The sequence below is a fragment of the Rhipicephalus microplus genome, chromosome 4 (assembly GCF_043290135.1).
Source record: "Rhipicephalus microplus isolate Deutch F79 chromosome 4, USDA_Rmic, whole genome shotgun sequence".
Classification (NCBI taxonomy): domain Eukaryota; kingdom Metazoa; phylum Arthropoda; class Arachnida; order Ixodida; family Ixodidae; genus Rhipicephalus; species Rhipicephalus microplus.
In genome coordinates, this window is record NC_134703.1 from 147,349,151 (window position 1) to 147,376,031 (window position 26,881).

General features: G+C 45.0%; 2 protein-coding genes across 2 annotated transcripts in view; one reads left to right on the forward strand and one right to left on the reverse strand.

Annotated features, from left to right (window-relative positions):
- Nucleotides 1-26,698, forward strand: part of LOC119172396 (uncharacterized) — a 59,818-nt gene extending 33,120 nt beyond the window's left edge. Inside the window, exons 6-8 of the mRNA XM_037423472.2 lie at nt 2,882-2,969; nt 9,532-9,742; nt 15,334-26,698. Coding sequence (XP_037279369.1) covers nt 2,882-2,969; nt 9,532-9,742; nt 15,334-18,095 — 3,061 coding nt within the window. The 3' untranslated portion in view covers nt 18,096-26,698. The remainder of the gene's footprint in view (nt 1-2,881; nt 2,970-9,531; nt 9,743-15,333) is intronic.
- The window catches only part of LOC119172395 (testis-expressed protein 9), a 64,130-nt gene that overhangs the window by 36,086 nt on the left and 1,163 nt on the right, over nt 1-26,881 (reverse strand). The window contains exon 2 of the mRNA XM_075893723.1: nt 12,392-12,510. Coding sequence (XP_075749838.1) covers nt 12,392-12,472 — 81 coding nt within the window. The 5' untranslated portion in view covers nt 12,473-12,510. The remainder of the gene's footprint in view (nt 1-12,391; nt 12,511-26,881) is intronic.

Below are 26,881 nucleotides of genomic sequence, written 5' to 3' on the forward strand. Positions count from 1 at the left end.
ACAGTCCTGGATAACTGCAATTGTTAGAGTGATACTAACGAACTTGCTATCACAGGCTGAGTTTGTGCTACCAATACATCATTCGTAAAGCAGGTCAGAACATGTCAATCGAGTACGAAATTGTAACCATTTTCGTTGCACTAACAAAAGCCGACCATCTGTGTGAGATGTTTGCAAATTTCCATCACAAAAATGGCGACAAAATGCATCTTAAAGCTATTTCGACCAGGCTCATTTCATGCTCCGTTTACATCAATTGTTCCCATAGAAGTGGAAATGGTGCTTACCCCATTCATTATGAAAACTTGTCAGAAAAAAAGTTTGCACGCACAGGACAGCAACATTCCTTCTGTTTTGCATGCCCGAAACTTGTGTCTGTGAGGGCTGCAAACGAAGGAACGTCTTCAACAGCACGTTGACCAGGAAAAGGTAGTACACGTCTAAAATGAAAAAATTTTCAGACTTTGAAGACAAGCTCGCAGGAAGTCTCAAGCAGTTTCGTATAGACTTGGCCTGTCAAGGTAATGGCCCTTGATTAGGCACGCAATCAAGGCGTTTCCTCAGGGGACCTCAAAGCCAGCACAATAAGTTTCACTGTTTATGAGAGTGCACTATGCTTGCCTTTTTTAGGGACAAAAGTCTTAGCTTGTCGGCGTACATTGTCTGTCGTCTGCTGTCGTGGTCGTCTGCTGTCGTCATGGTTGATTTTCTTGAGTGCAAGAGAGAGACCACCTTTCCTCGTCAAGACAAAGTTCACTCTCTTTCATCATCGCCTCAGCACTCGCCCCGTGGTGAGAGAAAGCGAACAGCACGCGTTGACTATGGAAATGCTCCCTTGCTTGCGAAAGTTATGCAACACTCTGCATAACCATATCCAGTGCTACCTGTAGTGTTATGCTAGTGGAAGATTTCTCTTGTGTGTAGTTGAGCAATAGAGATTCGCAGCGTGCACGTTAACTATAGGCGTACCGCAACCTTCGCCATTCCCCAGGTTGGACGTTAGTATAGATGAAATGCCCTTCCCTACATGCTCAGCCCCCCTTTCTAGTTTCATAGTTTCGATTCCTCGCATGGCGGGCAGACTTTGCACGGCTCATAAGCATCAGTGTTTGACATAAGTCGGTGAATTCGCTTATGAGTCGACTCACTCAGACTTACTCAGGTGAAGCCATGAATCTTAGTCTGGGTGAGTCTAGGTCGGTAATTTTTTGTGAATCTGAGTCCGAGTGAATTCATTTGAAGAAAATTTCGTGAGTGTGAGTCCAAAGTGCAAAATACTATATTTTTTTAGTGAGTCTGAGTGAGTTTCACTTACTTTTGCCCACTTAAGGTTCTATCTAGTCATCTTCAGCATTATTATCAGCCTTACCTGGATTCACATTTATACGAACGTCTACTCACAGGTATTCCAAAGCAGTGTCGTTTATACACGGTTTGGCGGTTTGGCCGTTTCTTTGTTTGGGTAGCTGGCTCCCCACCCTCACCCACATAGTTGATGTTCACCAGTGAGAAGACGCGTTCTTACAAACAGAATGTAGCTTTGTTTACATGATAGAAGAGAAAAGGCACAATATATACAAAATCTCTTTGGCTTTTATGGCCCGTCGTTTCAAAACGCAGAGGTCCGAAGAAATCGGTGAGCACGATTGCCGTGAATCAGGTGACTTAAAGTCTCAGTGGTCCACCCACCAGAAAGAGAATGTGGGCGAAAATGTTCACTGGGTAGCACAAGCGCACCACACAAAGACGCACCCGGCCCCCGTCTTGACTCTATGCAGGGCGAAAAGGTAGAGTCCGTTGGAGGGAAAAAGTTGATCTTTCTGTGGGGGTAGATGGCCCCTGACGCGAACGTCAACAGCAGTTCATGGATGCGTTCAGGTACCTTCTAGAACACTCTAGTTCAGGTGCTCAATTCCCAAGAGCTGTTACGGCAACACTGTCCCACGCTACCGAACCGCCGGTGCTTTGTCACAACCCCGTGTAGGCGACAATGGCCGAGTTTAGATGGTCGAGATGCTGACCTCATTAGAACTGCAACATTGATGCTGTCTCACACTGTTCAACCCCGCTCAAGAAAGGGTTGTTCGCAATGCTTCTGTCGAGTTCCTTGTAACTCGACCACAGCGAACTGCTTGGCCCACCTACAGGACAACATCGTGCTTTGTGCTTTCGACCAGGTGCTGATATCAGGATGAAAGCATTCTTGCAGACAGGCTCACGCACAATTGAGTCTGCTACGAGGAACTGCAAGCCGAAACATTACACTGCACATTTTCTAGTCTGAGTGCGTGTATCGAGCTACCCTGTTTTAAATTAGCATTTGGGTACGGTACGACCATTAACTTTAACCATAGGTCGAACTCCTTGATAAGAATTGGATTCTCGCACATAATTTTAAAGGCCTGTATTTCATTTTTAGCAATCGAAACCAATATCCTTACTTTGTTGAATTTCGAATATTTTGAGTAGTAAAATTGCAGCATCACTCGAACCAAATATTAAGCACGATTAAAAAAATATTCTAAAGTTTGAATATACCCCTCTGTAGCATATTTACATAACCATATAAAATCATCGAGCTCGCCTGGTTTATTGAAGATTCACTAAGAGAATCTGCACAGGGCCGAAACTTCATTTTCTTGTTCATAGTGCTCCAGAAGCTGCTGAAAAGCCACTAATGCTGTTTATGTTTCTCATTTCTTGATACGACCGTGGACAAATTTTAAAATCTGCAGAAAGCACAATTCTGGTACTAACCAACGCCGAAATTTGTTAAATATGATGGAAAATGAGCTGAAATTGAAAGAATTGATTGGCATCATGAGTACACTAATGTCAGTTGTTTGCATTAACTAAGCAAACATCTTCTCTATTTTTGCAGGTACTGTTACAGTGGGCTCCGTAAGAAGTGTGAAATGAAGTCACCTACGCTGCCAGACCTGTTGGCATGTGAGGACTCGTTGACCAAGGCAAGTGGTGTTATTGCAATCATCATGATCGTTGAGCAAACTGGGAGCGCAGGAATGCACAACAGACGAAGAAAGAAGCACCGGTACACAGAAGATTCATGATTTACCGACTGGCCCACTTTCGATCTTTTTACAGTCATCATGTTGTGTCCGGTTGGATAGGTATCCAAATTTTACAAAAACTTTTGATTCTGTTGGAAGCTTAGTTCAGGCTATGCAAAATGCGCATGTTCAGAGATTGAAAACAGGCTGATGTTTACAAGTAAAAACGTATCTCAGGTAATTAGTCAGAAAGACCTCACTACAAAGGTGTAAAGGTTGCTACCCCCCCCCCCCCCCCCGCTGGATAAACGGAGTGAGTGGAATTATACTACAGTGACCTCGAAAATGGGAATACTCGACTGAAGAGGGTTAAATTTTTATATACTTAAACCTGCTTATAATGAACCTCTATATAACGAATTCCTCGATGTAACAAAGTTTCTCTATTCCCTGCTGTTACTCTATAGGCGCACATGTATTTGCGACCTCTATGTAAGAAAGTGAGAGCAAGAGACATCCTTGATATAACAAATTTTCGCAAAGGACAAATAGGAATTCTGCCTCAAATTTTATCATTTCGGCACGAGAATTCATCTATCTTCCGCGATTGTCCCGCCGCCGAAGAAGCGCCAAGCAGCGGCGGCGTGCTCGTGACCCCTGCAACCCCCAGGCGATAGTGAGCGCTAGTTATTGCATACGGGTGTTCACGAGGTGGACAGGTGGGTCTGCGCTCCAGGGTGAAGTGCTCTTTTCGCGTTGAAAGCGTACTTATGCTTACCAAAACAGCACGCACACCAGCAATTGCGACTGCACCCTTAAAATCAAAGGTCACCGTCGCTACTCAAGCCCCCCCCCCCCCCCCCCAACCTCTGCTTTTTAATGCTCATTCAAGGCGGATAGTCTCCTTTCTGCCTGAGCATTCGACGGCAGTTCTAACATGCGGGGGGGTGTTATCGTATGCGTTCTCCAGGTGATAAAAATGGGCCGGCTCATTTGATCTCTGCTTTCGCTGCAGCGCTTGCACGCTTTTACATGAGTGGAGCATGGCATCAATTTTAGACTTGTTAATTTGTTATGGAACATGTTGGCGGTGATGGCAAAAACTCATGGAGAGTGTCCATATAATTGCTATCTCAATAATCTCGCAGTGTTTTTCCACTAAATAAGTGTTTTGGGATAGCTCTGCTGTGAGTCCCCTTTTGTTTTTGTGCGTTTATTTTTCGAATTTGCATGCCGAACCTGCATATAGCGATATCTTCTTTACAAAAAATTTTTCCAAGAATTTGTCAATTTCGTTATATGCAGGTTTTACTGTAATATGCTAAAAAAATGCAGGTTTGTTGCAGTGATAATTTTAGGGGAGAAGAAGAGAAAAAAAAGCCACGGGTAGTCGCTACGAACGTTTGTGTACTATTACAAAATTTATATATGGCTTGCGTATTATACACAGTTCAGTTATGCTTTGTCCTCGCTAAAATTTTGGAATGTTATGCTTATTAGCTGATCTCTGCAACTTCACTGTTATGACTTCAGATCCCTTTTGTTACAACAATAGAACAGTGGTGCTTTTGCGGAATAACGAAGTATTAAAATTTATCTTAAATCGTATGACGTGCCTCATAATTACATTGTTTGGGCACATACAACTTATAAATTTGTTATCATATAGTACGTACGGTCAAATATATAAACAAGTAAACAAATCAATGCTCTTTTTGTCATTTCAGTGGTAAACTCTTTATAAAACATAGGTACACATAGATACAATCCTCATGGATTGAAGTGCAACTTTTTAGGGCTAAAAAGTACCTCCTTCAGTTCGTGTCATATCGATGTAATTTCATCTCCCTCATTTAACATCAAGGCGAACACTACTTCACCTTTATTGGCCACATTCGTAAGGACAAGATGCAGTGATCTCAAGAAATTGCACATGCCAGTTGTTAATTTGAATGTTGTGTTTCATTCCATGATCACTGTACCTATGTTGGCTCATTGTTAAGCTTCATTATTCGTTGAGGTGTGCGAAACTTCAAAAGCTTCGAATAGTCATCGAATATTTGATCCTTTGTAATATTCATTCACTTATGTTACTGTAAATAACTTCTGATTCTGCGCATTTACGATAAGTGCAACAGTAAACCATGCAGTGATTTCTGTGACTTTAGCACAAGTGCTATGATACCTGCATAGAAATACACGGGAGCGTGATGATACACGAGAGCGTGACATATCTATCAACAATAAACATCTTAAACTATCTAAATCATGAACCGTCGCCTCAGCAGTACATGTGGCTCAGCGGTTTAGCACTGTTACCGCTCGTGTAAGCACACTGTAAGTGTACTGAACACGCTGTTCGCTGCTGCGCCTTTGTGTACAGGACCACTTCAATGAAGCGCGCATCGCTCGTGGAAGCCAAGAAAACTTGCCACCACCACATTGGCCTGGCAAAATACGCTTCGCTTCTTTTGCACGGTCCGGTGCTGATCGAGCGCAACGAAAAAAAAGAAGTCACTGCGCAAGGGCAAATGCACGCATACTTCACAGCGAGTGGTGTTGACAGATTGAGTGAGATTAGTAGACCCTGCACTGCACGCTACAAGCTAGGACGCTAGGCTTCACAATGCAGCAGGTAACGCGTATCACGTGGAGCTGCACCAGTTTTCACTAATGGATCACCACCAAAACTTGAACGCATGCATGGACGAAAGCCTGACCAGTCATCCGTCAGCCGTGCCCCTCTTTCAGCAACATCAGCATGTATTCTCTGTTATAGTATCGAAATGATTTGTTGGTAGCACCCGATCACGCAAATGAGCTAAAGTGCTTTCTGGGCGATGATGAACAAAGAAAAGGCCATGCACTTTCGGTAACGTAACAATGGTCTCATCACATATATTTCTCTGTTGCTAATGGCTACGCGTGTAGGTGGTGGAAATTACTGCATAGTTACGCTGTGTTCCCAACAGTGTCTTAGAGAATCGGTCGTACACGCATCGCACTTACATGGAGTCACTTTCTGCAATTTATCCTTCATAGCTCCATTGCTCCGATCTCGTTGTTCTGTCAACGTCAGTTTACTGCCATCAGCAGCCAGTGCACCGAAGGCACACTTGCAATGCGGCAAAATAGTGCCCCCACAACTGGGAGTTGTGACTCCGTTAAAAGGAAGAAAAAAAAGCTTATTCGGGTCGTCTTTCTGTCAGGGAATAGTAATCATCTATCTCACATGCCTTCCTTGCGTTATCATTGCGTGCCCGGTACTCTTCAGTCACGGTTGCGCAGCTATCAGCGTGACAGAGCTCTCTTGATAGAAAAAAGTGCCGCCATATCCACAAAGTAAATAATGATAAGTGGGCGAAGCTCTAGAAGTAAACCTGGTAAACCATGAATGCTCGGTATATTTTGCCCACTTTATTTTATAACAACGCTCCCCTGAGCGTACGTCGCCGCACTCAATTGAACGATTGCCTTCCACTAATGACACACGCCATATGTGACATCATTCCTATTTTATAACACCTCGTATCTTTCATTATCAACTACAAGTACTGCCATCTAACTTATAACACCTTGCACCTTTTCATCATCAGTAGGGTGCCTTGATGCCCGCGCGCTCCGCTGAGGGTGAGGACAGCCGCGTCGTCTGCTACGACCGCCGCCATTGCGCCTCCCCACCACAACTCGACCGTACGCGAAGCCCGCTACGCAACGCTCGTGTGGTGCCCTGATACGCCCTGAAACGTGTGCAAGCTAGCGAGCTTTTCTTCTTATTGAAGCTTGGACATCTTTTAGAGTTAATTTTGCCTGAATGCATGCAGGGAGCGCATATTTCATGTAAGCTGATTTATGCGCATGATTTATGCGCTAGAGGCAGACGCTGACTCTTTCATGTTGAAAACAAACCCCTACGCCCGTTACCACAGAGGGGATTCTAAATCTATATCGGTGGTGTCGTTTATATGCTTTCTTTGTTAGTGTTAATTATTATCTGAGGCTTTTACGTTCTAAAATGACGCCTGATTGCAGGACTGCAGCAATTTTGACAATCAGTTTTTTTTTTTTGCCTGCACTGACACAGTACATGGGTGTCCTCTGGTGTTTTACGTTATTCAAAATGAGACCGCCGTGGCCTAGATCGAAAGCGTGAGCCTCGCGTCAGCAACTGAGCACCGTGCCCACGGTACCACTGAGGCGGACGCCTTTCTTATTGCCTTAACTATTTCTCTACGATCTTCTCATCGCACAACTTGACTTGTTTTTTTTTTGTTTTTTTGCGACATAGCGTGTTCATTCTACACAGCGGTGCCCCGTCTTGTCTTTATGCATCTTCTTTGTATGGACGCTTCACGAGTACAGTTTGCATAAGCACTTGCGTATAATCCCTGATAGCTCACAGTATTAATAAATAAATTATTTACTTAAATAATAATGCGTGCTGAAAGAGTTTAAATACTGACGGTGTGTGTGTGTGTGCGTGTGTACACGCCTGCCGTTTCCCCTATTATCATCCAGTGTAGAAATAATTTATTTTTGTGCATTAATGCAGCGCTGCCAGAAGCAATTCAAATTATACGCTCCATGGCAGAATTCACTGAGTATTGTCACTAGTTGCTTCGCAGTGGTCGTAAATGATTAAAAAAACAACATCAATTGCGTAATGATTCGAGACAGGACGAAAAGAAAACTTGAAGTACAGGAACAATGAAAAAAATTTGAACTGCACACATTCTTACAAGGGTCATCACACCAGCATAGAAGGTGTACCTAAACCGAGGAAAAGATCGTAGAAAGAAAGAACCTGCGTGGCTTTGTAATGGCTCGGGCGCTCGAACGGTCGGTAATCGAATTCCGGCCGCAGTGGCCCCACTTCGATGGAGATTAAATGCCGGAGTTCTTAAACTTAGGTGCAAGTTACATAAAAACACCTGTTCAAAATTGCCGAAGTCCTCCAATGTATACCGCGTCTCTCGTGATCATATGGTGATTCCGGAACGTAAACACACTCTTTAAACTTAAGTGGGTACGACACCGCCGCTGCGCAAAGCTTTATTCCCACAAATGAATATTACGAAAAAAAAAAAACAAGGATATCATCTGCAAAGAAACACGTGTAATGTATCTTTAATAATAAAGTTCTCATCGCACATAGTGAAACCAAGAATGAAGGGCAGATACAGTACCAACCAAGAGCAGCAAGCAATGTTTACGAAGTGAAATACGCGATTCATGCACACGAGAATCAAGCATACAGCCGTCAGCGTGTCTGTTGCTTACACGAAATTGGTGCCGCTACAAATTATGCATGCGGAATACCGGCTGGAAACTTACGCTGTGAATGGATGATCTGTTTGTCGGATGCCACTTGTCATGTTTGATTTTCATTGTTGAAAAGGCCTTCATTTCGGGTCTCTTAGGAAACGATACAGCTTCCAGAATTTTTGCAATGATTAGTGCCCTGCGGCACGCAATACCCGCTACGGTGACGGTAGCGAGCGCATTAAACCGTAGAAAAGCGAGCGCCAGCACAATTATTCAGGCGCAGCGAACACGCAGAAGTGACTGAGTGGAGTCAAAATGGCGGCCATGCCACCGCTAAGGCCGAGGAGGCGGCACCTGCCCTTACAAAGGCTGACACCACTCTAAGCGGGGGCGCGCGCATCGAGGCACTCTAATCATCAGCTACAAGTACCGCCATCTAGTTAACACTGCAGGAACTAAACGAGAGGTGGCTACATACAGGGGACGGTACCGCCATTTAGTGAACACTGCAAGAACTAAACAAGAGGTGGCTACATACAGAGGACGCACAGCCCACGCCTTAAGGAGCTTCGCCCCTAAAATAGTGAGCACGTAGTTCTTGAGAAAGAGAATAAAAGCGAGCCAGGTGAGGAGTACTGCTGGGAAGTCCAAAAACGACGAAAGTGTCCCCTTTTTTTAAGTGTGTCGACCAGCAAAAAGATGGATGAAAGTAAAGAAAACGATAAAGCCTGGAGTCGTCGATGTCAAAACTGATAATGGATAAAACTGATAGTGGAAACTGAACCTGGATAAACTGACCAACTAGGGTGCTTTAATAATTGCCTGGATTTGAGTAAAAGGGCATTAACTGTGACGTTTCACCTCATCGGAATGTGGCTGTCATAGCAAAAATCTAATCAGTGGCCTCATGCTTTTTAGTCATCATGGTAGGTGCAAAAGCTTTCTTTTTTTTGTAATAAAGTGCTACAACATAGAAAGAATAAAAAAAAATACAGGCACAAGCTCAGCTATTCAGCACAGTCGTATGCTTCTTGGCAATACAGATAGTGTCATTTCTTTGTGAAATAACAGACTAGAATACCTAAAAAGGCTACTATTTTTAACATAAATGGTTATTCGATATTTGATTCATATTCGTAGCTCTGTATCCGTGTTCAATCGTATTCGAAAAGTTTGATATTTGCACACCGCTAATTATTTGGTTTTGGATGTCAATGACACTCGCGAATGAATCCTTGTATGCTCCCGCATGCAGGAGTGTCCTCAGGATGGCTCGGAGGAGGAACGGGAAGAGCTGAGTCAGGCCTCGTGGCTGCTGGTGCGCGAGTGGGCCGAAAGGGTGCTCCGGCACAAGTTCCCCACCGTGCGCCACCTCGCACGGCATCTGGTGGACAGCACATTTGTGGACGCCCGCTCGATGGCCGCTGTAACCGTGCTCTCGGCCAAGGCCCTCGCCACCGACAAAGGTGCGCCCTCGTTTGCCACTGATGCGCTGACATTACGTGCCTGTCTCTCCTTGTGTTAATGTTGAGCCTCCTCAAAGGTGATGACCACCTTTAGAAGCTGGGCAGGTTCTTGTATTGGAAAGAAATTAAACCTCTGAACAAGACGATGCATTAACTCACTATGTGTTCAATTTTTTGCGTTGCACGTTCTCCTCTCACCTCTTTGCTTCTTTTGTTCAAACGTTGCTTATTGACACCTTCATCGGGTGCAAAATGTTTGCCGGTGTTTTTCACGCTAAGTTTTCTCAAGGGAATTGTACCACTTGTGGGAACCTCCAAAAAAATTCTTATTGTTTGCACAAAAGTTTTATCAGAAAAACGTTTGTTTGGAAACACCTTCCCACAGACCATTTGAGGCCATGTGCACTTGTGGCTTCAGGTTTTCAGTATTTGAGATTATTATGGAGGGGCATGCTGTTCAAGGGAGCCATTTGCCAGGCTCTAAAAAAGAGGTTGGTGAATTTTCCCTGCAGTGTTGTCGAACCATGGGCAGGTTTCACACGCAGTGGTAGTGTGCCGGCTGTGCTTCGCCCTCGTACCCAACACTCTGCCACATTGTTTCGGTCTCTCTTGTGTCTATGGAAGCTCAAGATGTGAATGAGAACAGCTCTATGATTCTGCTTCGAAAATGTCTGCACATGAAAAGCAAATGTGAAATTAACTTTCCAGGCCTATTCTACTAGCACTAGGCTTGGCATATTGTAGGTAGGTAAAAAACAACGGCCAACTCCCGCGTGAAACCTGTCCACAGTCTGACTTTAATAAAACTTTCTGTGCTGCCTTGTGCCATATTAGTTGGGGCCAGGTCAAGTGGCACAGACAAGACATTTGTTTTGTCTATTGAAAAAAGAAAAAAAAGAAAGAAAGAAGGCTACAAAAAGATATGCCATCACTGGGATCTTCCCAAGCAACCACCTGTAGCCGGATTCTGCAACTTCCCCGAAGAGCTCCACGAAATTGAGCAGATTGACAGCTATTGAAGAAAATTTCAAGATTTGAGACTCAATACACCCAACATCTGCAGCCTAAAGAAAGGCCCCTCTGCCTTCGTTTTCTCTAAAAGGAAAAGAAAATATTGTTTTTACTAATCTTCTTTCCTTTCCTTTTCCTTTTTTTATTTTAGTTTTTTTCCCTCTTTCTTTTATAGTGAAAATTCTTTGGCTTTTGCCGTGTTGATCTTTTTTTATTGGTAACGCCCATTATACTTGTGGTACGAGCTGGGGTAATTTATTTTATTTATTTATTTTTATGTATGTATCGTATCAAGTGTGAGGTCAAGAGCCATTTTGCAACTTTTCCGTGTGGGGAAGGGTACGTGTTTGGTGGCATCATGAAAAATGCCGATTGGTCTAACTGCTTTGCAGGTATGCAAGTGTATATTGTGCACTAGCTGTACTTCTTACTTGTGGTGCATAAGTCACCGAACACACAGAGCTAAGGAATGGGATTTTTATATGACTACAGTACCAACACACAAGCTGCTGTGGTAGTGGCTGAGCAATTGAAGCAAACAAACCAGTACAGATGGTTCTATGTGGGATCCATGGTTGGCCAGCAACCCATCTACATCACGAGGCTGCACAGTCTTTCATTTGTGCAATCCTTGAGCAGACTGAACCATCCTTGCAGCGCCTGAGGGTGGAAGGAGGCTAGTAAACGTGCTGTAATCGTCAGCCGGCCTGTGACAACCTGCTGGCCTGTTCTGTGGGATGAAGGCAGGCATGCCCTGTGCCATGTTGGGCCAATTCGTTATTCTTGGTCTCTTTTTCTTTTCCCCCTTTTCTTTAAAGGGACACTAAAGTCAAACAACAATTTACGTCAGAGTGAAAGCTCAATGTATGACAACATCTAAAACGTCAGCATTATGAACAACAGAGCCCTACCTACCGAGAAATTTAAGTAAATGCACAGGACCGCAAGCGCCGCAGTAGGCCATTTTCCAAATTATCCCGATAACATCAGACGGACCGCCTACAAATAATCACTAGTAATAGATCTAACTGCACTTAATAAAGAATGTGTCGTGCATTAAAAGACGCAATAAAATGCTGCTTGTTCGTTTCTGTTTGATTCATGAAAAAGGAATCGCTGGATGTTACTATGGCGAATGGTGCGAGTGGTTCAAAAATTCTATTTTCGCGTGGTTACACAAGACCGGTGGTGCCATCTAGCGGGGCGCAGTTGAAACAAAAGCGTCTGCGATCTCGAAGCCAATGGCGGGAAATCGATCAATGGTCGTTGTTGCTGCTATGGCTCCCGCTGCTTTCAGTCTGCTGCTACTAGCGCAGTAAATCTGGGCAACGTTGTACATGGCAACAGTGACGTGAGACGAACCGGTCGGTCCACTTCTTGAGGCGAGTAATTTGAAGTGCGCTAACCCGATGCGGAGCACTAAAACATGATTTTATTTCAAAATAGGCCCTTCCCTGGCACAAAAGTATTACTACGAGGTCTCTAGAGCACCATTTAAACAATCAACGTCGACTTAATAGTTGACTTTAGTGTCCCTTTAAGGTGCAGCGCTAGGGTATAGACAGGCATGGCGCATTCCGCATGCCATTTCTGGCTCACGTTAGCGACGCTCATCTTACAACTGTGTGTCTTACTTGCCTTCTGCACCATTCGTTGGTTCACATCACACACTTGTACGCAGTTTGCTCCTCTTAGAAGTTGGAGTAGTTCGTCGCCCATGTCGTGGAGGCTAGTCGTCGAAGGACAAGTATGACATCCTGCATATAGGGGACAAAAATGTAAGCTAACCAACTGCCAAGCAATCGGTTTCACACCGTCCACTCAATGCACGATTGTCGGTTAGTGTGACCACATAATGGAAAATATGCAACACTATAGAAGCAAAGATGGCACATCATGTGCAGCTCAAGAAAAGTTACGTTAACAGCCTGCAAGGAGTCTATGATGGCAGAGGTGAGCATCAACAGGAGTGAACATAGAAGGTGGTAGTGATCCGGAGGTTGGCACCAAGAACCGTGTTGTTACTGCCAAAGAAGACTGCGTGACTTGCGGTTCGCATACAATGGAGGACACTGCCTGAAAGCTTTCCTCACCACACCTTCGACAAGCGAGGAGGGATACAGTGCAGACTGTAGCCATGATGACCATGGCAGCAGCCAGGAACACAGCATGCGCTTGACACGTTGAGGCGGGCGAACGTACTCTTATTTTTCACGCATTCTAAAAGGTGATCGTTCATAAATTGGGCAATAAGAAAACAGACACATTTGAAGCTTTTCCGATAACGAATAGGTCCACTTCTTTTTAAGTTTCGTATACATCTAAACTATGCAAATCTTGGGTCATGAATATTTCAGATGACATCATGAGATTTGTATCGGTGTTGTTTCACTACGTACTATTGCCATACTTGATGTACGCTTGTATTTCTACCATCTATGCTGCTTATATTTCTATTAATGTAAACTCGGTGTGTTTGCTATTTTTTAGTGAAGAACGCTATGCCAGGCTGACGATGCATTTGTTGCTGTGACTTAGCATTGGCAGGTGCATAGCATCAAAGGAGATGGCTCAGGTAGATGAACGCTGTTGTTTGGAGGAAATGAAACCAAAGGGTTGAAAAACATTTGTTAGGGTTTATGCCTGCAAATCAGATTGTCAAAGCACAAAAAGCAGGTGGTATCATCTGAAGCAATCTAAAGAGAGACACGTGAATTTGTTTGTTTTTGTTTCCCTCTTGGGAGTGTTGTATTGGGTACTAGTCCCTACGCATACTTACAGCGTAGCATTGAAGTCCCCCCGCCCCTCCTCAAGATTCCCTAATTCTACACTGCTCAGTTTGTTTTTTTTTTCTTTAAGACCTCATGCACAGCATAACCTTGGCAGATCAGAAAACTGCATAATTGGTGCAAGCAAGGCTGTGCAGTACTGAATGGGAAAAAAGCTTCTGCAATTTTAATCTTCAAGAATCACCCAGCTACATTATGCAGTAAAACTCTCCTGCAGCGAAATTCATGGACATTGCAAAAACTTTCGTTTTAGCAAGAATTTCATTGTTGCAGAATGTTACACAAGCTGCCACTCTAGCGTCGCCAGCGCGAAGTCGGCGGCGGGAATGACAGCAGGGTAGTTCGTTCCGTGCGCAAGCAGAGACAGTGAAGAGATCAGAGACGTGAGAAAACAAAACAAACTTTACTCTAGTGATATTGCAGCACACGGGATCTAGTACAACACCTCAATACAACTAACAAAATACATCAACACTTGATACAACTAAAAAAAACACATAAAACAATAAATCAGCTTACGCGAGAGAACTATTACAAACTACACAAACTAACAACAATAGAACTATGGAGGAGAAAGTTCGAAGATATAAGCAGGTGAAGGCATATGTGTGATGACCGGCCGCGTTGCGTCCCCTACGATCGGATGCGAGAAGTCGAAGAGACTTCTGGCACTACTGCGATGTCGGCGGTGTTGCAACGCTGGTGGCTCCGGGAGGCTAGTGCTTGCAGGTGACTTCGGGCAGGTTGAGCTAACTCGAGGCGAAGTCCCGATGTCTACGTTGCAGACGTTCATATCGCGTCACAACTAGACGAACGGCTAAGTTTAGGTGGCCAGCCGATACAGAGCCACACTAAAAACTTCTAGGAGAGATGCTTGTTGATCTATTTCTACACCATGTTGGTCAGCGACTAGCAGGGCAAAATCCTGCGCCTAAAACCTCCTCGTGTCTCCTCGCTCTCTTCCTTGGGGACAAGAAACCTCTACATGGGTCCAATCATGCGCGTTTAATTGATGGAAACTCCGTCCTAAAAATATATTGACACCACCCCTTTTAATTGGGAGAGGGCCCTCAACTAGCGAGAGTGACAACCTGTTGGGTTGTTGTCATACGGCTTGGCCACCAGAGATTTTCCCACGCTTTTTCTCGTGGGAACGGTCAAACTGTTTGGCTCTCAGCCGGTGCATCTCGTAGTCTAATTCTTGTTCGGGGTGCATCGTGGCCTTCCACGACTTTGCAGACGCCGCCGTTACAATAGGATCAAACCTCCGCGGCGACGTTCTAAGAAAAGCACCCCATTCTGCACTTCTCGGCTCCCTTTCATGCGCCCGCCGTTCCCACTGTCAGTTGGGAAGTACGGCGCCCGTTAATTGCCGTGAGGCCGGGTCGCCAAAATTGGCCGTCCGTGACACAGAAGTAACATAAAAATTATTGAAAAACATTTTCAATGAACTCAGGTAGCAGTTTACTTCATGAATTTAGAAAGGTCACGTAGTTTAGCCTGTTTCTGCGTTGGTGCCATCAGTGTTCAGAATGCATTGGTTGTACTCAATGAGGAGCTGCATGGCAATGTCATCATCCTTGTAAGAAAACTGGGTATCTTTATTCATACATCTATATGCATACGACAGCTTCACAGCACTCTCGTTTTCCCTCGGTAACTGTAAGGAAATCTCTACTTAAGACTTTAGAAGGCTTAGGAGCTTTAGAAGCAGTTTGCTTCTTACAAAATGTAGAGGAGCAAGCAGTGTGACAATGTTGTAGCTGTTCTTTTTTTTTTACTTATTTTCAGGTAGTCAAGCCAGCAATACGCCCCGTGCCCCAGGCAAGCGGAGAGAGGCACAGCAGCAGCTGCAGCGCAAACTGCAGGAGAAGAAGAGGCTGGGCGACCAGAAGCGCAAGCTCACCGAGCAGCGCTCCCACTCGGCCCACTCTTCGCAGTGCAGCACACCAACCGAAGGCCGTTCCTCTCAGCACAGACGAGTGTTGGCTGCCACACCACAGGGCAAACGGGACCAGGCCTCCCTGTCCCTGGTCTCCTGCGACGGAGACGTGGCACGGAGGCTGAAGGAAGAGCCCGCAGAACCCAAGTTGCAAACCTCTGCTACACCGGGGAACAACATCATATTCGTTCCCACCGTGCAGAGCCTGCAGCTTGGTTCTCAGGACGCCAGCGGCGCAACGGTTGCCACGGCGCCGGGGTGCAAGTACAAGAAGATCCAGCCCAAGCCTGCCACGTGCCGGAGCGCGGCAGTGGTCCTTCACTTCAGTCGGGAAGGCAGCATCACCACGCCCACGGCTGAGGTGGTTTCCTCGGCTCAGTCGCCTGTTGTTGTTGCAGAGGCAGCTGGGCCGCCGTGCGGCAGCAAGATCGGCAGCATAGCCTCGCAAACTGTGCTCCAAGAGCCCAGAGATAGAGTGAACAGCAGCTCGGACTTGGATGCCAAGCCCAGCACAGAGGTGTCTGCGGGAACCACAAAGAGGCACTCGGAGGACGGAGAGACCCTGCTGTGCAAGAGACGGCACACTGACGACGGCATTAGGACACCCAAGTTGGAAGCATCCAGCCTGGACCTCCTTATGCCTGCCCATGGGTCAGTCAAAGAGGAAATGTGTGTGGGCCACCTGGAGAAAGAGGCACTGAACGACTATTACGGCAACACCTCTTACGACGCATCGGTTTTGGAGAGGTTGGCATCGAAGGACGAACTTTCACAAGGGACACTGAGCGATGAAGTTACTGCACAGACGATGAGTGAGGTGACTAAGGCCCATTGTGGGGAGCACAAAACTGCCCAACTTTCTCAGTTGCGGATGCTGTTGGAGAGGAACCTCCCAAACTCGTACCAGCGGCAAGATGTCACCAAACTTTTGAACACTGGGAAGCAGAGCTCGGGCTTGGATTGTAACAGTTTGGACCGGCTCCTCTTGGGACACTTCGATAATCTCAAGAATGGAACATCGCTTAAACAAGTCACTGTGCCCCAGAACAGTGCATCCTCTTCAACAGTCCACTGGAAAACAAGTGCCTCGACAAACTTAGTCTGCAAAAGTGCCGGGCTGCAGCAACAGGAAGTCTTTAGTGCCATTTCCCTTGAAGGACTCGTGAAACTGAAAGACACTATAGCAGATCCGGTGAACCTTGCATGTGATCCGAGCATCCAAGCGTCGTTAGACCAAGTTCTGGTTGGGGCCACCCAGGCATCCGTAGCGCCCATTCCTTGCAGCCCCAGCAGCCGGGGACGCTTTTTCACACCCATCTCTCCTCAGACGACTCCCCACCCCGACAGCCTCCTGCCCTCCCTCTCTTCCCCCGTGATGGCCACCAGCACAGACATGGTATCGGTAGCGGTAGGTACGTCTTCACAGCCACCGAGTGCCACAAGCAGCCCATTTGTGTCACCGAGAAGCACACCAGTACCTTGGACGAGGTCACGGCATAGTTCCGGCCAAAGTGGCTACAGCGGCACACCTCGACAGACGCCCTTCCAAGCGGTGGACTCAGGCGTGTCGTCGGTTTCTGGTTCTCCCTTTGTGTCGCCTCAGAGCACACCGGTGACGGCCGGTCGCGTGCGTCACAACGCCACCTACAACCCTGGCAAGGTAGTCACGTTCACCAACGGCTACAACGCTGTGCTGCCAGGACGAGCCCGTCACAGCTCGGGACCGGGTAACCCACCCTCCCAGCTCGTGTCACCACGCAGTGCTCCGCTGTCTCCCATGGTGGGTGAGAGTGCCACGCAGACCTCAGGATTCTCGTTTCCGGCCGTTGGCGAGACACCCACATTGCTGCGTTCACGCCACAGCTCCGCGTCGAGCGTGCCGCCACCTTCTCCTCAGTCGGCCCCTATGTCGCCGCTCGTGTCATGCCCACCTCTGGTTCCCTCGCTCAACGACTGTAACAGCTTGGTGCCTAGTGACACCGACTCTGGCATGGGCCAACCGCCGTCGAGCCCTGGCTGGGTGGCGGGCCTCAAGGAAAGCATAGCAAATGCCTCTCTACTTTGGCCGTCAACTTCATCATCCGCAAGACAGCGCCACGCCTCAGGTCCCGCCCTGCCCCAGCGACTGAGCGTGTCCGGAAGTGACCCCCTGGCTCAAGAGATACAGGAGTTGTTCAAGAACACCACGCTGGCCAGTGGTGTACCTTCGGCCAATCGCAGCCGCTCTGTGCCCGTTCACCAGATGCTGCTGCTCCAAGAGGAGATGGAGCCTCACGGTTTGAGTGGCATGTTGGACAACTTCTCCAAGTCGTACCCGGCCACGCCGAGCATGAATCAGTGCTTTAATTTCCCACAACAGCCAGCCACAACCTCTGACACATTGGCCTACACCGGCGGCGACGCATTGGCACAGCAGGAGGACGTCTTCTTGGCATCAGACTGGAACAGCAGCACCCTGGAGACCGAGCCAGCGGTGAAATTCGAGGACAATGATGACTTTGATGCCGAGCTGCAGTCTACCCTAGAAGACCTCAAGGACTGTGATGAGTTCTCGAAGTTTGCTAAGGAGTTGGACTTCACTGCTGAGAATGAGGATGACGAGATGACCTGAGTGGGCAGTGAGATACGTTCTCTTTAAGAGCTAAGCTGCTGGGCAGTTGGTGCTGCTGGCAGCCACATCTTTCCGACTCTCTCAATGCAGGAGTGTTCTCGTACATCGAAAGTTGACAGGGGTGCAATGTTCTTGTTTGAAGTAACCATGGAGTTCTTAATAGAAGAGTTGTTAGACCAGGCCAGTTTGTTTTTTAATGCAGGTTGCTTTTTGTTTAGATGGTCCCTTTGTAGCACTTTGCTATCATTTATAGGGCAATCATAAGTGAAAACTTGGCTCCATCTTAGATATCTACAAAACATGAAGTTTAGACAGATTTATCAGCGCAAAAAATGATGAAACTTCTAGAGAAGATACACACACACAGCACTGTGTGTTTGTTTCTTCTCTTAAAGTTCCGTCTTTTCTTGTACTGATAAATCTGCCTAAATAATCATGAACCAACTCGCCCAAGCAGCTGTTTCAGTGAAGTTGTGTTGAAGTTCATTATAGAAGAAAATTAGGTGCTGCTTTCACCATCTTTTAGTCTTCTTGAAAAAATTTTGTGTGTCAGCATCATTTTATATTTGTACTTGCCATCACAAGTGCTCATTTTCTAATGAAGTGGATGTAAATTATCTTGCAGAAATGATATTGTATATGCTGTTCTTTTAATTACTTGGTCAATATCTGAAGTAAACAAATGTAAACTTTAAGGGATCATTTTTTTTACTCGTTAGACACAATATTAATGAAAACTAACAGACAACACTGCCAAGGCAGTGTTGCTAAAGAACCCCAGGTGGTCAAAATTTCCGGAGCCCTCCACTACGGCGTCTCTCGTAATCATATAGTGGTTTTGGGACGTTAAACCCCACATATCAATCAATCAATCAAAGCAGTGTTGCTGGCTATTGCTCATTAATATGAATGAATATCTTTAACAGCTGGTGCATAAATTGCTCTGGTAATTGTTTTTTTTTTTGCGAATAATCTGTGTATTGGCTTGTAGACAACAGCAATGCAGCTTTTCCACTAGGTAATTGCAAGGAACTCCATGGTTGCCTACTGCATAGCTTGTGAATCGAGCCATGGCTGGCGTTGAAGGGGTCCTAACTGTGGCTAGGTGCTTAAAGGGGCAGCAAATGCAAAATCTAGCTGAATCTTTAGTTTAGCATTGAGAAACCCTGAAGCATTTGCTTTGAGGCAGCAAAGTAATTGAGGTGAAGAAAGAGCTGCGCATTCTCCTTTTAGTTAAGTTGACTGCCATGAATAGTAACTTTTTGCAGCTAACAAATCATTCTTGGAGTTTAGTTTCTATTACCTACTCATAGTCCGAAAACCGCTGATAAGAAATGTGAAGATCTCTAAACAAATGCCTTTTCAGTGTAATGCCAGAACAGCCAAGCTGCTTGGGGAAATTTCTGGATTTTTCTATGGTCATTGGCGTGTGCTCCACTGCTGTCCAAAATCCACCTGGTACCTCATACTCTGCCTGGTACCTGTTACTACTTGGTACTTCCCGTTACGTCTGGTGCATATCCTCGTACGTTTCACCAGCTCCGGTAGCAACAGCATCTGGTCTCTCACTCTGACAAACTATTCATAGATCCTTGCCAGTACCAGCTACCTAAGTTAATTAGTGATTTTTTTTACTGATCTGTCACATCAGATTAAATCTGGAGCTGTATTGAAAACATAACCTCAGTGTGTCTTTACAACACGAAATAAAGAGCGAGCCTGAGCTTCATCAGCGCCTGTTGCCTCGGTAATCGAATCACAGTGAAAATGATCGAGGAAGCGAAAGTCGGGTTCACTGCTCACTACGACAAAAAGAAAGGGAGAGAGAGAAGGAAAACCTGTGGCTGCCAATAGCACATGTTCTGGCTAGCTGGGTTTCACGGCTCAACCGTTTTACCTGTTGTTCTTACCTGTTGATTTAATCGCCTTTTTTTTCTTCCCCACTCTCGAAGCACTGTTGATTTTATTGCAGTTGCGTTATTTCGTGGCAGAAGGCAAAGCGAACGGAAGTGCTTGCAGAAGGCTCCTGTTGAGTAGGCAGATAATGTCACCTGTTTGTAATATATATATACTGTATGTGTGTAACTTTATTTCATTGAGAGCGCACAGATTTTAAAGCAGAGTAGCTTTTAACCTTTTTCTTCTTATATCTCCTCTTCAACGAATCTGATACGTTATCATTTGTACTTTTGACCCCAGTACAATAATAATGCCATCTTTGTTTCTGTTCATACCATCTTTTTTTCTTCCTTAGTGTAAAGTGTTCGCTTTATTCACTAGCACAAGTGACCGAGTTGATTTTCGGCGTGTCGTTTCAGAGGCGTAAAAACTCTGTAGTAGTGTGTAGAAGGCTGGTCACGATGGGGTTAGGTGTAGCGTTTGGTTTTGGTGTGGGAGGGAGCTGCAGAGCTGCAAAGTTTGCTGTCACATGCTTTATTGCATGCGTGGGATGTTGTAGTAGAATGTGTCATGCGTTAGCAGAAATGGTTCGTACGGCATTACGATGTGCTCCTTGTCACTCGAAACGGATCGGTAGTCTGAATCAATGAGCCTCACTTATACTTTTTCATAGGGATAACTTATGCATGGGGTAAAAGAAAGCGTGTGTGAGATGAAACAGTGGATAGTGGCAAAACATTTTGGGGGACCTCTTGTGTCGATTGGCCAAGATTCAAGCAGTGTGCTAACTTCTGCCTAGGGAGTGGTAATTAGATTGATTTTCTGGATTTTCTGTCCAAGGACATTTTAAATATTTAAAAGAACTTTCAAAAGTGAGGGTTAATTACTGGAAGAGACTTTTTTAGTTTTTACTACATTCGGTGGAAAGCGTTAAAAGCTAGAAAAAGCTTTGTAATTAAAAAAAGAACGGGATCCAACTCTCAGCTGCTTTCTTTGCATGATCCATAGATCGGGCTATGCCTTGGAATATTGACACTAACTGGTCAGTAAAGAAACCTTCATGAAAATTCTAATAAAAATTTAATCAAACCGTGCCTCTATTGGACTTTTTTACTAGATTCAATTTGTCCAGTAATGGCCAAGCGTAGGACTGCAGGTTGAGCTCTTGGCTGCAGTTGGCACGTTTCTGCATTCCGTAAGGCATACAGTGCAAAACCCATGATCATTCTTAGACTTAGCTGCACATTTAGGCACCCGCTGCATTATCTCTCTTGAATACCTCAGATGTGTTAACGGAGTTGCAGTAAAAAGTCGGCATTCGTAGACACACTAAAATTTTGATCAATGTAGAATTAAGTCTGTCGTGCTGGTTGTATATTCTTGCAAGATGTAGGAAAATGTGGTAATTTCTTGACGGACAAATCAATTAGGCACCTGAAGGAGATGTTATAAGGAGGCAAAATTTAACCTCGCGCATGTTATATAAAGCTGAAATATCGATTTTCTGCTAATAACAGTTACATTCACAATAAAATCTTGTTCCATTGTTCTTGTTCCATCCATGTTTGATGTTCCAGTTGTGTGGTCATGGTACCATTAATTGCTCCTAGTAGGAGATAAATGTGTCCGTTTTGGATTCCTCTACTTTTATTGGACATTACCTTTGAACACAGCAGTAGCTGGATAATGAAGAGATATTCATACCTTGAAGATGATAAAGCTTGCACCAATGAGCATTAGAAATGTTTTAGAGGTGCCCGAGAGTGCAGAAAAGGTGATGCATCGCTGCCAGTGCCATTCTTGCATCCCTTTAAAACAAGACGAGCCCGTATTTTGGTCGGTTTAGGGCAGTTGAGACAAACTTCACAGATTTATGCACATGCTCCTCTTTACGGAAAGCACGAGTTATTTTATTCTGCACTAAATACACTTAACCAATACACTAGTATAAATATAGTGTTCTGATCCTATCTGTGAGGTGCTGATGATATAAGTTGTGTTTACAGAATTAATTGTTACTTTGTGCAATGTTGTGTGAAGTAAGTGTCGCTGTTGTCACGTGTAATTAGCGTAACCGGGCTGCCCAATTAATTGCTCATCAAGTGCAGGTGTAGCACATCTGAGAAGGCGACCATGCAAAGCAGTAGATGATAACAGTAATTGAGAAAGTCACCAGCGATTCGCTGTTCCAAAGCAGTATGGGAAAAATGAAATCATTTAGCTAACTAGCAGGGTATGTTTATAATCACCAAATAAGTAGCTGCCACAAAACTCTTCAAGTTGAAATTTATTGAGCCTAATTGGCTTGCATAAATTATGGAAACCGGTAAGGCATAGCTTGCATTCATCCTGCTGCCTCATTAATAATTAAATTTTACATGTAGATGTTACACTTTGATTCAAGTGTACTAGTTGCCCATCTCACCCTGATGAAAGCGTAATTGCACATATGCATTAATGTTAGAAGAAGAAGAGTTATTAAACAGGCAGTGTCTTTTTTCACGTAAACATGTTTTTTGCCGAGGTAATCACACACTTTGTCTCATACTGTGATTTATATTCTGAATGCAAAAGTGGGTGTTTTGATGGGTATGGAACTTACACATTATAATAAGTGGACCATACAGTGCCACCTGTATATAAAATTTGGTTATGATAATTGAGTTCATATCTGTGTAACTGCTGGAACACAACATGCATATTCCTTTGAAATATGAGGAACAGGTATAGCTGTCTCTTATCATTGGGGGAAGCAATCCAGATGTCAGGGAGCGGGAGTGCAGTTTCTATAATCTGTGGAGTAGACTCCCCATATTGCGTTGGCTTCCTCACCCTCCCATAACACGGAATTGGTCTTTTTAATTTCAAACTTGGAAGCCATTTCTTTTGTGCGTTATCCTTCACGCATAGTGTATTCCTACAGCAAAGATGTCTGGTTCACTCTGTCAATTCGCATCTGGTCCCCGAGCGTGTTGCACCTGTACCGGACCATACAACAAAACTCGTGCCTCTAGCCGAGCCTATGAGGCACTCGGGATTGTTTTGTTTTTTTCTCATGCATCAGGCGTATGTTTGGCACCCGGTGTTCTGTGAACGCGTTATGAAGCTTAATGGTCTCAATAGTAGCATTTTACCGGTGTACCTGATCGCATGGGGCTTGGCTAGTCGACTTCAGCAATGAATTTTTCGCAAGTGCAAATTATGATTAACATCACCAGAGAAACTTTTTTTTTTGTCTATACAGCATTTTGCTTTCACGCGCAAAGTCGCAGGTTTGACTGCCGGCCATAACAGCCACATTTTGTTGGTCTGATCAACAAGAGTGCTCGTATACCATAGTTAGAGTGCTTTGTCGTAAATGCTTAAAGGAAGTCAAAATTGGCCTACAGCCTTGCAATACGGCTTCTGCCAAGGTCCTTGTATCGATGTTTATTATCATTCCCAGTGATCCAGGTTTCAAAGAGTTAATGGGGCAAGTTTCTGTCGGCGTTCATTGCCATTTGTGCTCTGTCGTGATATCGTATATACTCATGTAAGGGTCGCACCCCAAAACTTGAAAAGCCCGAACTTGGAAGAAAAAAAGAAAAATTCAGCTGATAGCAAGAATAAAAATTTACAGCCGGCATATCCAAGTATATTTGACAACCTCTTTAAAGTAACCGGAACCTCTAACATCATGGTTATGGCAAAAATTGCTTAATACGCAAATTCACTGGTGAAGTGAGCAAGCATTAGTGGCTGCGTAGCTCTGACAAGGACATGATAATTTGTACTGCTTACAAACGAGCTTTCAGAGCGCTGAGTATAATGTTTGGAACATTTGCCCACGTGTGGCCACTCCTGCACTTAGCACGCATATTTTATCCGCTTCCGGAAAGAAATGTGGACTTAGGAGCACACGTGTGATTTCGTAGTTGCTGTTGTGGAAGGTTTTGTCAGTTTGTCCTGTTTGTGTAACCGTATGGTTGGCGATGTGGTTGTGTTGAGGCCGACAGGTTTTTTAGAGTAAATTGCCGTATTGCCATATTGCTTTTAAAAGATTCTGCCAAAAATGACACTTCGAAATCATGTTAGTCTGCTTGTCGTCCTGCTGTGAAAACGTTTAGAGAGATGAGGACAGTAATAAATAGGGACAATTAAGTTTATGTCAGTTAATAACAGTAGCATTGTAAGTACATTCATGTTACATCTGAAAAAGGTGCTATGTTTGTTTCATGCAACTGCAAAGCGGATAGGACAAGCTTATGTGAACAGACATTTTGCAATGTCTATGCTGTCCGTGAATGGCACATCTTTGATCATTGTCGCCGTGGTTTCCTGCAAAAATACTACAGTAAGTCAAATAGTGTATTGTTATGTGAATTCACAGAAAATATTCCTCTCGGTGACTGGCACAGAAGTATTTGCGGGATGAAAACGTGCTAAAATATGTGGAAACTTGCAAATTTTTCTCAAATGGCGGTGGCACAATGTAAGGATTCAGTTGCAAGTGTGCCACAGTCCATTTTGGAGAATTTGTTGAGCCATTCAGTTATGTTCACTTGTCTCTGCAATCATTGGTGTCATGGCATAGCTAAGCTTGTTTTCAATATTCATGTTCTGCGGAAGACTTACATTTGTTGGAGCACAGAAATGCAGAGCACAAGTATTTTGCAGCCTTGTTCATGGAGCCTGTGCTGAATTCTTAGGTCTTTTAGATGTAGCTTTCACTAGATTTCACTCCTTTTTCATTCACGTCCTGTCAATTCCAGTGATAATGGTGGTGGAGCGCCTCGTGGTGGAAGGAAAGTAAATTGTGAGAGTGCGCAAATGGGCCCTCTCAAGACAACCATTTATGGAAGCCATATGCCTATTGTGTTTGCCCTCAAAAGGTAGACCTAACATCCAACCTTGCTCAGCAGGGTCAACCCAAGCCATTCTGCCGCCTTGCATCGGTAGAATGGCATCCTACCCTTCTCTCATTGGCCTCTTGCCACGCCCCTCATTGGGAGCAGCCAACGAGGGAAGAGCAACAAGCCATCTGCGATGGTTGGTGCGTCTGGGCTGTTTGAGGATAAACACCTTCCTTCTTGGCCGCTCTGACTACTGAATGCAACGGAAAAGGGATAGCAGTGAGGTATAAATATTCGGTTCTAGGCAATTGTTCTAGTGGCCCCACACTTTGCGATGCATCGATTCGTGGAATTTTTCCGCATTCACTTCACGTGTTGCTTGAAGGGACGAGGTGAGAGAGTTCCGCGATGACCAATGTGTGATTTTGTTTAATGGACACGAGGCAAGAGAAGAGTTACGGCATTTAAGCTGGCATGTGTGGTACTTGTCGTCACTTTGGCGTGTTTTACTTCTCACTACATCCACTTTTAGGAAGTTTCTGATTTTCTCTTTTCGTTTTCTTCTTTGGTATCTCTAGCTATTGTACATTATTCCATTCACTTTATTTTTCTTGGTTGAGATGATTTTAGCGTGGCATTTTAGTTAGCAGTCGTCGAACTGGTTCAAGTCAGCAGTCAAAGAATTGTACTGGACAAGGTGGCGTTTGCACAACATTTTTATATAGTGCCTGCAATAATTTTGTATATGTAAATGGTAGGCTGATATGTATGTAAGAAAAAAACTTTTCGTTGTGTTTTGCTGTTGTAGTACAGCTTTTAATAGCGTCTTAAAGTTACATTTTTTTTTTAAGCACTGTGAAGTATTGTTGCCCGTTATCATTGCTGCTACGGCAGTGCTGGCAGTGCAACGGTACTCGCAAGAATGTTGATATTGTTCGCACCTCTTTTTTTTTTTTCAATTCTTGCACGCTTTTGGCACAGTGAGTGATCTTGTGTATACTGTCTTTGGCAGATGGATATGCAGTTTCTTGTGAAATAAAGTGGCGAGGTCGATGGCCGCACCATCCGCGGCTGTTTACGTAAAGCGATTCCCTCGGGAGCCTTGCCCAGGGCAAGCCACTCGGCGAGAACGCCTGTACAGTTGAGTTGAAAAAAAAGTATATATAATTGTGACACTGGTATGACAATTAATGTTGTGAAGCTGTACGTGCCGTTCCAGGGTTCCAACTCTTGACGAGCAAGGCCCTTTTTGCGGAATGTTGCCCGCTTTCTGTTGCTGTTGTTGTTTTCAGTGGAGGCATTCACGTTTTTCGTGTGTTTCAGCGTCATTGATTCGAAAGTGCCGTCAGTGCTGATGCCTAAATTGGAAGCTGGGCCCATGCCCTTTGTTTTAACGTACGGTGTCCACACTTGAGGTGAACACGTCGCACAGTGCCCGCGCTCCGCGAGCGCCAGTGCATTCGGCGCGGTCGCGCATCGAGGCGGCGCAGAGGGACCCACAGGATTTGCTTGGAGTCGTCTGCTACAGTGCTCCGCTCACGCTTTAGGCCCCTTTGGACTTTAGCTTTGCGGTAGTACAAGAGCGGCACGCTCCTCTGCGCCTGCGCAGCTTCGCTTCGATGCGCGGTCACGCCGGGAAGCGCTGCCACGCGAAGTCTTGTTCACTTTAAGAGGGGATGCTTCTGAACATGTCGATTGTGGATATTCAACCTGTTCACATTACATTGGACATGGTCAACGCCCTGTTTAAAAGTTTAGTATTGGTCATGGTAAAGAAGCAGTTTTACTTGATTACGTACCATATCCTTTGAGAGAGAAAATTTGAAATCAGTTGGCTCACGTTCCTGAATAAACCACCTTTAATTCAGCTTATACGGGTCAAGGTGTCATTTCTTTAAGTTGAGCAGGCGTCGTCAGAACGCTTGGATTCCGTTACATTGATATTCAGTGCGGTATCCAGGTGCAACGTGAATAATCATTGGCGGCCCCCGTCAGTGCCAGCAATACGGACCTCGTGTGAAATAGAACAAGAACAAGTGTGTTGGAGTTGGAAGA